Source organism: Periplaneta americana, chromosome 17 (genome assembly GCF_040183065.1).
Source record: "Periplaneta americana isolate PAMFEO1 chromosome 17, P.americana_PAMFEO1_priV1, whole genome shotgun sequence".
Classification (NCBI taxonomy): domain Eukaryota; kingdom Metazoa; phylum Arthropoda; class Insecta; order Blattodea; family Blattidae; genus Periplaneta; species Periplaneta americana.
In genome coordinates, this window is record NC_091133.1 from 67,166,621 (window position 1) to 67,180,802 (window position 14,182).

The 14,182-nt window shown below is 34.1% G+C and overlaps 1 protein-coding gene across 1 annotated transcript; it reads left to right on the forward strand.

Moving 5' to 3' along the window:
* The first annotated feature begins 1,033 nt into the window (after nucleotides 1-1,033).
* Nucleotides 1,034-7,417, forward strand: LOC138692728 (uncharacterized). Its single transcript, XM_069815919.1, has 5 exons — nucleotides 1,034-1,223; nucleotides 1,667-1,856; nucleotides 2,834-2,910; nucleotides 5,759-5,897; nucleotides 6,829-7,417. Exons 1-5 carry the CDS (start codon nucleotides 1,140-1,142, stop codon nucleotides 7,047-7,049), a joined length of 711 nt encoding a protein of 236 aa, XP_069672020.1. The 5' UTR covers nucleotides 1,034-1,139; the 3' UTR covers nucleotides 7,050-7,417.
* The last annotated feature ends 6,765 nt before the right edge of the window (nucleotides 7,418-14,182 follow it).

The window sequence follows — 14,182 nt, forward strand, 5'->3', positions numbered from 1 at the left end:
GTATCCAATTCGGATATATTACGTTTACTAGTACTAGCGAAAGCGAAGCATGCATATTCCATAATTGGTCTAATATATGTCTTGTATATTAATAGCAATAACCCGGGATCTGCTCCCCACCATGTATTGGTTAAGCATTTAATTATATTTAATCTAGGAAGGATTTGGGATTTTATATGTTGAATATGCGTAGTAAATGAAAGCTTCGAATCGACTATTAAGCCCAAGATTTTAACCGACGTTTTGTAAGGAATGACCTCTTTATCTACTTGATATCTTTCTTCGGTGATGTTTCTCGTCCAATTAAATCTGATGTGGGAGCTTTTTGTAGGATTTATGGAAAGTCCAGAAATGTAAGACCATTTTTCCATATCTCTTATTGCTGTTCCAATTGCGAAAGCTAACCTCTGCGAAGACTTATCTGATTTATAAATTAAGATATCATCGGCGTACATGACAGTTCGTACGTGTGTTGTGAGAATTTTTTCAAGAGGTTGTAAGGCTAAAGTAAAAAGTAAAGGACTCAAGACAGATCCCTGGGGTTTGTCAGGACTAAATAATCGTACTATACCCTTATTCAGTTGTTCCCAGCTATTTATTTGTCATTATATCGTATATTTTCTACTTTTTAATTAGGATATTATAGTCTATTTTGTGCATCCGTATATTGGTCACCGAGTCCATTAATAATTAATGAATTATTTTACTTAAATTAATACACCTAAATCAATAATAAAAACAAATAAAGCCTAATAAATAAAAAAATCAATACCGTAATTTAATGATAAGGGCAGAAACCTTTTCAAGCCAAATATATGAAATTGACATAACAAAAACGTGGTATTGTACCACGAACCCAAATGAACATAAAAGAGATAAAAGGAAACTGAAAATAAAATAAAAAATATATATAATTGATCGTCAGTTTTCAATAATAAATATAATTTATAGTTCTGAGTTCACACAATAGAGAGCATTACCTTAGGCTTAGATTTTAAATTTTAGACAAAGGCGTGCTGCGCATTTGGCTGTGTTCTGAGGGGAGTCAGATGTGCGACACGTTCTTTTAGGTTATTCTCTCCAGTGGATACGTACGTCGCATTAATAAAATTTCGAATATTAGTGAAACATCATACATAATGTACGAAACACTTCCAAAATTGCAGCCACGAAGTTCATTAATCTACAATTTTCTTGCAAAAATTATTCCATTACTAGAGCTCGTGAGTATAAAATTCTCCTTTTATTGTAATTATAATTAAGTAATTATATTTTTATTTTCCTTATTATAACATAAATTTTATAGTGTACAACATTCAAGATGTTCACAATTTATATTAATTAATTTTTCTCTCTCTCCGAATACCAGAAGACCATTCGTGTTGAGTTGGAATACATAACGTCATTTAAACTAAAGCTAAATCATTTGAAGTGAGCATAACACGTGTAGAAAATAATTTTTTTTTTTAATTATAACACGCTACAAAGTCTTGATAATATTTATTACTGTACTTCTTAATTAATTTTATGACATAAATACTTCCAAAACTAACTTTATTATCTCATTGTACAGAATCTGTTGTAGAAGAAGCAGAAAAATGTGTTAAAATTTTGAACTGACCAACAGTTTCTATTATTATAATACATTGTAATTTTCTCTTTACAGATTCTGTATTTATTTTTAGCTACGTTGGTAGTGCTGGATGCATGTGCTGTAATATCATTAAATAAGAAATACATAGTTCTGTTGACATTAAACGTCGACTTTGAAAACACTGTTACGGACAACACAACCACAGTCATCAGCAACTGTACAGAAGACAGTGAAGGCAACTCAAAATATTCTTCACAAGAACGTAAGATTGTGACTTTGTGAGAATGCAACAAGTGGAAATGTTTAAATGTAGAAACTGACAACAGTTCATTTAATCTTTCTTACAGATCATATCGTCGGTTTACAAACAAAACACATTAAGTAAAAAATATTACTTCTGAGCAAAAGGCGTTTGAAAGTTCTTGACAAAACTGAATCCTCAAAATATTATTTTTAGTATGTTGTTTCTCTTCGTGTATTTCATTTTTCAAATTCTAAGTTTATACTCATACATTATGTACATTATATACAAATTTTTTCTCAGAAGTAATATATTTTACTGAATGTGTTTTACTTGTAAACCGACGATGTGAAGGAGAGCCAATAACTTCTGTGATCTGGCATTCGTTCATTTTTCTCAGTTGCAATAAATTATTGACTCTACTTCGTACTTGCTATGTGCTTTCATTAATATTATTACGAATCTAATGTAATTACGATTGAAATTCATTAAAATGTTTAATTCATTATCATCAACTTCAAGGATTAGTCTTTTCATACTGTTCCGTCTTCAAGGATTCCTTTCAGAATTGGTCTTTCCATCTTCTCTGTAGTCGTCCTCTGTTTCTCTTTCCTATTCCTCCATATTTGTATAGCTGTTTAGGAAGTCTATTATTATCCATTCTTTCTACGTGGTCCAACAATTTCTGTTGATGCTTTCGAATTTCATCCACAAGGCTATTTATATTCAATCTTTGACTAATATTGTTATGGTTTATTCGATCTACCTTTGTAGGCCTAGGCTATATCCTAAAATTGATCTTAAAAAATTCATTTCTGCAGTCTGTATTCTCTGTTTTTGTTTTGTTAGGGTTCAGTATTGTGCCCCATAAAGAATCGTGGGAACTTCCATCACTTTATAAAACTTTAAAATACTTTCAATACTCGCTTTGCCATACAGAGTTTAATTGACTTTAATTTAAATTTGAGCCAAACTTATGAATGTAACTTTTCTTCCAGGTTATTATATATTAGGCTGTCTATTATTAATCTGCCAGTGTCTTGGTAGCTGCTTACTTATTTGGGCTACGAAAGTGGTAAGTTATGTTTCAGTATTTTGTTTGACATACAATGCGACCAAGCGTACAGACATATTGGAGAAATAATAAACGAAACATGTTACGTCATTCTGAGACACAGAGCGCATATAACATCATACCTCCCAACCTTCGGAAGATTGAAATTTTTAAGGGATATCATCTACAACAACAACAACAACTATAATAATAATAATAATAATAATAATAATAATAATAATAATAATAATAATATAAATGGGAATAAAACATAACACTGATGAAGAAAGTTATGTAATCCTGTATAAATCCGGAAGATTATAGTTTCAATGAGATAGGGCGGATGTTTTGGCCTTAATTGCGGGAAGGCCTATTCGCACTTTATACAGGAAAGTTGAGATTTGTAATATAATTCCTTACTGATCATAAGAAACCCACAGTAGCGATTTGTTTTCGATAACTACTGCTCGCCTCTTGATCGCATAATTCTGGTACATTTAATTTATTTTATACACTATTTTTTAAATAATAAGGGATGCAGTTAAACGGGACATAATATGCACATGAATAACGAAAATTTGATCGGTACAACTGATGGTGAATAAAAGTTTTATCAAATTGTTCACCATCGCAGAACTCTTAAATTTGCACCGCAGCAGATTAGTAAGTTCCATTTTCCTCACTAAGATTATGCAATGTAAAGGGTTTTTTCACAAATAATTTTAATTGCTCATATTTTTTCAACATTCTTAAAGATTATGGCACTGGCTTATTACACAAGAAATGGGATTTTTCTAATCACCATAACAACGAGTTTTTTTTTTCTGATTTTTCTGATGGTCGTGCTATCAGTAGGCACTTTCCTGTAACTTGGCATGCAGTATTGCCGGAAATTAACCCAGCAGATTATGGGTTATGAGAAGGAAAATAGTTCTTGAGAAAACCTTCGACAATTGATGAGTTGAACTCCATCACACATACTTTGGAAGAAATTTCAGAAAACAAATCCAGAGCTACTGTATAAAACATTGAAAGGAGACTGTTAATTGTGCAAGAACAAAATGACACACACGTACAGCATAATACGATGAAGTTATGGCAATATGTGGTGAAGTAAAATATCCCATTTCTTGTGTAATATGTCAATGCTAGAAATTTGAAAATCGTGTAGAAAATATGAGAAATTAAATTTAAGTCATACTTTTGAAAAATCCTAATGATGATGAGGATGATAATGATAATAATAATAATAATAATAATAATAATAATAATAATAATACTTCCAAATGGCTTTTAAGGAATCTGGAGGTTCATTGCCGCCCTCACGTAAACCCGCCATCGGTCCCTGCCCTGAGCAAGATTAATCCAGCCTCTACCATCATATCCCACCTCTCTCAAATTCATTTTAATATTATCCTCCGATCTACGTCTCGGCCTCTCCGAGGATCTTTTTCCCTTCGGCTCCCAACTAACAGTCTATATGCATTTCTGGATTCGTGCATACGTGCTACATGCCCTGCCCATCTCAAACGTCTGGATTTAATATTCCTAATTATGTCAGGTGAAGAATACATTGCGTGCAGTTCTACGTAGAGGAACTTCCTCCATTCTCCTGTAACTTCTTGTTAGCTGAAACCGTAAAACCTCTTTGCGTTCTTCAACATGAATGATGGGTTGGAGTATTTTCATGTTGGTGAAGAACTCTTCTTTGATTTCCAAAGATGAATAGTGATTACGTGAAATAAAATATATATCATGTAGGCCTATATATTTTTCAAAACGTTCGGTATCATCAACGTCTTCAACGTGATCGACGGATTCGAGTGTAGTTGTCGGTAAAGTACTTGTTTTGATTACTGAAGATGGGTAGTGATTACGACAAACATCATATAGCCTATGATCTAATAGTTAAAAATGTAATTTGATTTTGTTAACGACTCAACCGGCCGGGGTTTGATATTGTCAAAATTCTCATCCGGAGTAATCACGAGTTGGGTTTCTTGGTTGAAGGGCACTCCTCTTTTCCTTTTTCTCCTCTCCCGAAATCCCATTCTATTAATACTTTTCTTTTGTCTGGATTATCAAAAAATCAAAATTTTTATGACATGTGCCAATCCTTTTTCAGAATCGGTCACTAGAATTGAAGGGTTCAGAGCCATAATGGGCCAAGTGCCATTTATTAAAAACGGAAAAATACGAGAATTAAAGTTAAGTGACTACCATAGTTTAATGAGGATTAACATGTCATTTAATTTTAATATGCATACTTTGTATTACTTGCTATATGTTTCATTGAATTATGGTTTTCATTTAATTTTAATCCTTGTTTTTCCGTTTTTAATGTATGGCGCTTGGCCCACTATGGCTCCTCTGAACCCTTCAATTTTAAGTAGCTGATGAATTACAGTAGCAATCTGTTGCTCGTGTTGTACATTCATCATTTAGTGTATATCTTACATTTGTCAGTTACTCGTAAAATCAAACTTTCGTAAGTCGAGAAATGCTACGACTTTATCACGACCAAAACAGACAAGTCAAAGCCTAGAACTTTCTTCCCCATCCTCGGTGCAGCTGTCGCAGCCACTCTGAGCTTCACACCGTAGTCAGACTTGGACATATGTTATGATATTGTATTTTATTGTGGATAACTTTATCTGTCCGGCAAGGCGAAATTCCGACTTGGCCTGGTAGATCAGGGCGGTGCAATGGACCAGGTGTCTGTTACATTACGATGACGTCATAGCGTTGTTGTTGCAAACATTTTCCGCGTCGGAAGTTCGCATTGCCGGTTAGTCCTGACATAACATGCTAAATAAATTTTCCTCTCAATAGGAGTAATATGTTTTCATAGATTTCATTCATTTTTCAGGAGGACAGATGGTACGCCGTTCCCTGGATCGTCTTAAAGATTGTCAACCTTGCTAATCCTTTTGTTCTCAATGTTATCTATTATCTGAATCTCATGACTATGACAGCAAGAAATGGATGGATTGCATTAGCACATTTCGGTAATTATTTTTATACTATCTGCATAAATAAATTCACGTTTGTTACAAAAGGTGCCCAGTTAGCAGAACAATACAGAATCGAATTTCCGTTTTGAGGAACAAAGTTCAAATTCTTAATTTGTGCGACGCGGGTCTCGCATCTCGTATGCGTCGGTCGAGAAAAACCAAGGCTTAAAGGTTTTGATATCGCACTCTCTGTTAAAAAATAAATCCGTGTTTTTCCTAGATTATGCAGCAACTATTATGAACTTCAATAATTTCAATGCAAGTTACAAGTATATATTATACATTATATGTTTGTGGAATATAAGAAGCCCAAAATAATTTTTAGCTAATGAGTAACTACAATTCGCCTAGATTGTGGTAGTAAATTTACTTATAAATTAATAATGCTGTTTAGGAATGGGGTTTACTCATCGAAAAATGATCACCTCTACTCTCTAATATCACGACGAATATCACTAAGTAGAATTATCAGTCGACCCGAATTGTTTTATGTGAGATTAGTAAGCAGGTTTTCATAGAGAATTCAGTTTCTTTTACTGTCCCTCTTTCTCAAATAACATTCAACAACACTGCATGAATATTTCTGTCTTGTACTACGTATCAACACTAAATCCTTTTATTGTATTAATATATTGTAAAACCTTTCTGTATATATTTCAACTAGACTGTGACTATGAATTAAGACTTTGTAGTAGTATTAAGATTCCCGCTACAACTGATTACCACGACGAATTCTCGGCCACATCTTTCCAAGTACCATTTCCCTATCACTAATTTCACCAAAACTCGATAATTACCGCATTAATACAACGTCATTATATAATTGATACAAAATATAACAGCAGGATAGTCTCAGAATTTTATCGTTGTTGTTAATGTGTCTGAATGTCTATAAAAGACACTTACATAATCATTTCTTTCACAGTAATTGATTCGGCTTTCTTGTACGTTGTGTGGACGGCAATGTGTAGCTGGCCACGTCGCATGTGTGACGCGTCATCAATGTCCTCGGATTCGACTCCAACTAGAGATGGCTACGATGTGTTTGCAAGCAATCAATCGTATCCTCGAATCCCTACTGATCCAATTGGCGTACGAGGAGGACGTCACGTCGTTCCTAACTTACAGTTTCGTCAAGCATCATAAATCTCCAAATTCATGTATCGTCATTTATTTAACATAGGTATTCTCATATGTTTCTACTGGGAAGAAAATATTTCAAACCTTTGAGCTGTTCTTTCTTTAACCACATACCCGATGAGATACCGCACGGGATGACCAAAAGTGATCCTACTTAACTCACAAACAATAGTTAAAATGGTGTTATGTTATCTACTGCCAAAATTGAAATTTATCAATGTCAATTAATTTATTTTAATAAACGGCGTATTATCTAGTAAGTTATTAAGTCCAGCTGTGGTATCATTGTTTTGCAGTGTTATATATAATCAAAGAAATATTTAACAGTTAATGTCCTTTGACATTAAAAGTAATTAGTGCTGGTTGTTTTGTAAGCAAATATATTTTTCTACATTAAATATGATTTTATATTGAAACTGAAATTTTATTTTTAAGAGTACCTAAAAATATTTTTAAATACAGTCAACTCCGGATATAGTGAACCTCTGCGGACTTGCATATTTCGTTCACTATATCCGAAGTGTCTCTCCCTTAACATTAAATGACAGGAATGGATGAAATTGTGAACAAGAAAATAAAATACTATACAGTAATTAAAATATCTCATTTTTGTGGAAGGGATTATACTGTTACTCATAGTTGATTTACATAAACTATGCTGTCGACCTACGTCCGCTTGCGAAAGACCACGTTCAACGTCACTTATAATATTCGACTTATTTTCCAAAGAAAACACTTTACGCTTCAACAATTTTATAAATTATATTCACTGTTAGAACACTAGAAATAGACTGATCAGGTAGAAATGACAAACGCTGTTATGGTGTGACTGCGTACCCAGCCTTGGAATTTCCCGAGTCACTTAATGGAAACTGGAAGGGGATTGATGGCGTTTGAAAGCCATTGGAATTTTACCTTCATATATGTTCTGGACATAATGTCCGTCCCCTTTTAATAAAAGAAGGCAATTTCATTTTCCGTGTCGATGCTATCCGTCATAATGGAAATATTTCAGAAAACAAAAGTCAACCCTTTGACGGTGGATAATTAAAAATAACAGTAGAGTAGTGTGCCTGAAAACAGGATGGCTACCCTTCGACGGTAGAGTGAGGCAAGTTCATGTGTTGGCTGAATTTACAGTCTAGGAATCACTAATCCTACCTTTGTCCTGTGTCTAAAGGAGTAAGAAACTTAGAATGTTTTCTCATCACATTCTTTCAATTTTATATAAGAATTTGCCAGAATATACGACTCTTGTACTTCAATTTTTAAGTTCACTATAATCGAAGCGAGGGTTTACTATAAACGGAAATATTAATGCACTTTTTAATATTTGCGGGTCGGGACCAACGATTTAGGTTCACTATAACAAAGTTCACTATATCCAGAGTTGACTATATGTTAGAGCTGCATTAGGACCTCGCAGCATTTATCGTATTAACGCGAAAATTGAAAATGTTGTTTACACGAGCCTAAAATGTGCTTTATTCTATGTTGTAAAATATGAATTGCTATCTCTGCGGCCACCGGCGTAGCTCAGAATTACTGAGTTGACTTTTAATCAGAAGCTTCGGTGAGGCGTGAGTTCGAATGCTGCTGAGATGTTCAGTAGTATTCAATAAACATGATGCGGCGTCATATATTCTATCTGGCGTGCAGATGTCATCAACGCTCTTGGGAGGTGAAAAGTCACACTAGTGGGACTTCATCGGATGCTTAACCTAAATGACTGAAAGTACGATGTCACCAAGCACTTGAGTCACGTTATCTGCAAAAAAGCGGCCATTCGAAGTTCAACAATCATTTCTAAATAAAGAAGTTTTAAGATATAATAAGGCCATTGGGGCTGCGGAAAACACAGACACGATGTCACTTTGTAATGTCCATGACTTATATTATGTTCAATATTTTATGTCCACTACTTTTATGTCCACGAAATGAAGTCATGATAAAGAAGTCCATATAATATTATACTGTTCATAATTCCTGAAGTCCATTAAAAAATTTGTAATTCTGGGATGTCCAATACATATGATGTCCTTTTTTTTAAATAAGCTCATTCATAAGGACATTTATTACAATATTAATATACATATAAACATACAATACTGCGTGAAGTCAAAAATAGATTTCCTTTAACAAAATTTTATAACTTTACTAATAAGTGAACTTGTTACAAATTTCGTTGAAGCTGGATACCTCCATAACGCTTGAGACGATAGCGAATATCCTTCAAATAATTATATATTTAATCTTGTTTCTTGTATACACAATAATTCTTAATTATTTGCTCTACTTCTTTTGAATTTAGAACATATGACATTTTAATGGAACGTCTAATATTTTGGTGACCACTAATCAGCTGCAAAATGATGATTTCGTGATTCGTTTGTTTTTGACATTAAACTGCATAAATCTACAAATTAACGCTTAATATGTGACAATTTAACGCTGAAATATATTGTGCCAATCTTCAATGGCATTTGCAGTGCGTTTTTAATCTGTTAGAATTGATCATAAATTTCCATATTTCAAGTCCAAATTTTATACTTGCCCCTGTTCTTCTTCTCCTCCATGCCTGTTTTCCCTTATATAGGTCATTTCCATGTACTATGTTGAACATAGAGATTGCCCGGCTAGAATAACTCAAAATCTAAGAATGGAGTATCGCGCATCCTAAGTGTCAAAAGCGCCTGTTCATAACTCATTTTTGTAATTGTACAAGAAAAGGTTAAACTACTGTCATTTGGCGTTCATTTCTCCATAGCTCAGGTGAACCTCGAATTAGGAATTAATAATATCACGGGGGGAATATTTTTACCCATAATGGTACAACGATAATTCCATTACATTGGGTTCAATGGCACCTATAGGAGTATCATCCATTGTCATGAACAGGCTTGGGATCCGAAAAAACTTAAGAATGAAGTGAAGTTGACAGTGCAAAGGAGTACAGATGGAGTGAGGTGGCGCGTTGAGTTTTATTTACCTGTTCGTTACTGCACAAACTAGTTCGTGATTAGAGGTACAGTATTCTTCCGCTCTCCCTACGAAACGAACTCAGGCCATCACAGTGCATTTCCAATTCATAGTGAACAGCTTTTTCGAACTAGTTGTACATATGTACACGGCTGTTCATTATAACGCTAACGCCTTCAACGTCGCCGAGGGCCATGAAAACTTGTGAGGTATGTATCATACTTCATTTTGCACCGTCACTATATTGTACTATTATTAGTAAGACATAACGCAGCACATTGATGTCGTCGTTTACATTCACAGTATGTCTGTTTATAATGTTCAATGAACTCTATAGTCAAGTTGTGCGTACATTGGTTGCTAAAGTGTCCCGGATCCTAAGCCTGGTCATGAATGAGATACCCATTGGTTTCCGAACATTAATTATGGGGACTATACAAGCGGATTAAATAGGACTAAAATGTCCGAAAGAATGTGTGGACATAAATATGACTGGACGTTGTGTATGTGGACGACGTGTCTTAGAATCGATTGCGGTGCTAGCCTTCGAGCCTCTCCTCCGAATAAAGGGGGGAAAATGTGGTTGGATAAAAGTGAAAAAAATCTATAATATCTATTTATACGTCATAAGAATGCATATAAGGTATAGAGACAAAACTCTACTCTTTCACGACTTGATATTAAATAAGGTGTTATGGCAGGCAGTTCGGATAGTCTTTTTATCCCCATAAGAGAACCTGTATTTAAATTGACAGAAGGCTAGAATTAGAAAAAAACGTCATTACCAGCAATTAACTCGGCATACGAGTATTTTATTTCGTCGTTGTTCCTGCAACAACTCCTATGTGACGTATTTTTCGATTTTCAGATTTTTGCTCTATTAGCCTAAATAATTTAAATAGTGATACAGCAAATAATAAAATCTTCTATATGTAATTATATTTCTTTGTTTCGAAAATGTAAGAATTCACAGTCTCCTATATACGCCTGCCAAAGGATGAATAAATGTGTTTTTTCTTCCTACTGAAAAATTTTATATTTTGCGCATAGGAGTTATTGCAGGAACGACGATTAGCTCTTTCAACTGTTTACCCACCGACCATGTAGGAGGGTAGTTGTCTGCCAATAAATGCGGATTAGTCAATAGATGGCAGTGAAAATGGAACTCAAGTGTTCCACTTCCTATAGACAGTCGCTGTGAAAACTAGTAATAAAAGTGAATATAAATAAAAAATAATTTAATATAAACACAAAAAAATTTTGCACTACACAAAAATTAAATTCCCTTACTTACCAATGGCTTTTAGGGAATCCGTAGATTCATTGGCACCTTCACGTAAGACAGCCATCGGTCTCTATTCTGAGTAAGATTAATCCAGTCCCTATCATCATATATCAATTTTAATATTATTTTAATATTATCCTTCCGTCTACGTCTCGGCCTCCCCAAGTATTCCAACTAACACACTAATGGCAAATCTGGATTCATCCATACGTGCTACATGCCCTGCCTATTTCAAACGTCTGGATTTAATGTTCCCAAGTTTCTTAATTATATTAGGTGAATAATACAATGCGTCCAGTTATACGTTATGTAACTTTCTCCATTCTCGTGTAACTTAATCCCTCTTACAAGAAAACATTCTGATGAGGGCAGATAACAAAGTTGAATTTTTTTCATCATGTTAATAATGTCAAAGGAAGTGCTTGCACAAATTTTGGCCACTCGACAGCAATTACGAGGGCCGTAAAACATAAGTTCACCAGGACTGCTAACAGAAAGAAAACACAATTTCATTGAAAAAATTTGTTTGATCATACACAGCAATTGTTAAGCTATTTTTCAACATATTCCCCACTATGATTGAGATATTTGTCATATGGAATCGACAGAAAGGAGCAGACGCTGGTTTTGATCTCAGGGGACTGACTTTAACGACACAGGGATACAAAAATTGATCCCGTGGTACGACAAATGTCTCAATTCCAGTGGGGGATATGTTAACAAATAGAGCAACAATTGCTGTATCTGTTTCAATAAATTACATGCTATATTGTTCTTTATTCTATAAACGGCCCCCGGGAAAATCACTTCGGACGCCCTCGTAATTGCGATCGAGTGGCCAAAATTTTTTGCATAAGTACTTGTTTTAACATTATTAGTATGATGGAAGAAAAAAATTAAGTTTTTTATCTGCCCCCATCAGAATGTTTGCTTGTCAGCTTCAAATATTTTTCTAAACAACTTTTTATCGAACACCTTAACCCATGTTCCCATCTCAAACTGAGAATCCAAGTTTCACAATGATACAGACATAGTTATTTTATAAATTATAACTTTCAGCTTTTTAAAGCAGACTAGTTGACAAAAGCTTCTCAACCAAATAATAACAGACATTTTCCATACTTTTTCTGCGTTTAATTTGCTCTCCAGTGTTATTTATATTTGCTAGTGTCGCTCCGAGATATTTTAATTTTTTTTACCTCCTCAAAGGATAAATTTCCAATTTTATATTTCCATTTCGTACGAACATTACAATTATTGTCGTCATCACTATATTGTTCACTCTCTTCAATAGACCCCAATGGTCGACACATATTTCACTAATTTCAATGTACACTAATAAAACTAAACAGATAATGCAATCCAAGTCGTTACAGAACTGGCAACTATGTGGTGTTTACCTCTGCGCGGAACGAAGGAAACAGCAGTAACTTGTGTAACCTTCTGCCTTCATCCCCCACCCCCTTGCTTTTCTCTGAGCGAAGCTTGTTGCCTACATTCAGGAGGATTGCTTCCAAGACTCGGCCCACAATAATTTATTTCCGTATCTGTATATAAGCGCGGCCATTCGGCCACCCAATCATTCACAGAGTAGGAGTGGTAAGCACAATAAGCCTCAGACTGCAGTGTAAGTCTTTGGGTCCTTCCTCCGTAGAAGATAGAATAAAATAATGCAAATGTCTAGAAACGGCTCCTGTGTCAATCTGTGACTATTGTAATTGTTTTGAGTTTCTTCGGGAGAATATTCTAAAAGCTGTTGTTTGAAACTTTTCAATCTCAATTATTGCATGTAAACAAACATAAACTCACTATAACTTATCAAATCATACGTAAATAAATTTTCCATGAGCCTTTTAATACACTGCAATGAATCAAGACTTTATAATAAAATTACAAACCATTTTCCAAATTTGAAATATTTTAAAATTGAAGCTTTTAAAATAGTACATTAAGACGCGAGTATGTTTGTTTATGAAACGAGCGCATGCGTGTTTCATAATTTTCATACGAGCGTCTTAATTACCATTATAGGCAAGTTTCATACGACTTTTTATGCTCGACCATATTTCTAACTTGAAATTATTCAGAAGTATTCATGTTATGATTATGTAAGTGAGGAGTGGAACTGACCTGAATTGTGAGATGTGCGAAGACGCGAAAGTATTGATTTTTCCGAAACACGAATGTCATTGACCTTGATATAATCTAGAGAATAACATGAACATTAGGCTTGATATAACCTGGAAATTAATTTAGAATTGAAAAACGAGATGACAAATTGAATTTATTTGAATATTATTTACAATTAACGCTAATTATTATAGTAACAGAACTTAACCTTCTGCAGCCTCCGTGACTTTTCGCTAATTGTCTTTCGATTGCATATCCGAGAATAATCGATACTCGCGGTTTTATAATGGTACAATCAGTACAAAGGTGATTTCTCATTGGCTGAACAACTGAATTATAATGAATAGGTGTACTTTAATGAGGTGCATTAAAGGACTACTACCAGGTATATAATTACTACATCTCGGCGCGGTCGAGCATAAAAGAAATTTATAAAATTATTCATGATATATAATATTAACAAATGTGTGTATTTTGTACCTTTTATTTCTATCGATTATATTCATGTTTTTATTGAATATCACTGGTCCTTGTCTGATTGTCAATTTATATTAAATGTGTTATTTTCTCTCTTTTTCTCTCTGTTTTTTTTTTTTTTTTTTTGGGACGAGTGTGTTATTTATTGGTTGGAATTAAGTTACTTACTGTAGCTATTTAGTAAACTGTCCTTGTAAATTTTATGTTATATTATTGCTAAAACCACACAGTACACAAGCCTAGCTCTTACGGTGGTGGCTAGAAATAT

Bases quoted from the DNA above. Each gene is read 5' to 3' on its own strand.
- LOC138692728 (XM_069815919.1), top strand. From the start codon at position 1,140: ATGTACGAAACACTTCCAAAATTGCAGCCACGAAGTTCATTAATCTAC. The intron at 1,224-1,666 runs GTGAGTATAAAA...TTCTCTTTACAG, and splicing joins TTATTCCATTACTAGAGCTC to ATTCTGTATTTATTTTTAGC. The intron at 2,911-5,758 runs GTAAGTTATGTT...TTCATTTTTCAG, and splicing joins TTATTTGGGCTACGAAAGTG to GAGGACAGATGGTACGCCGT.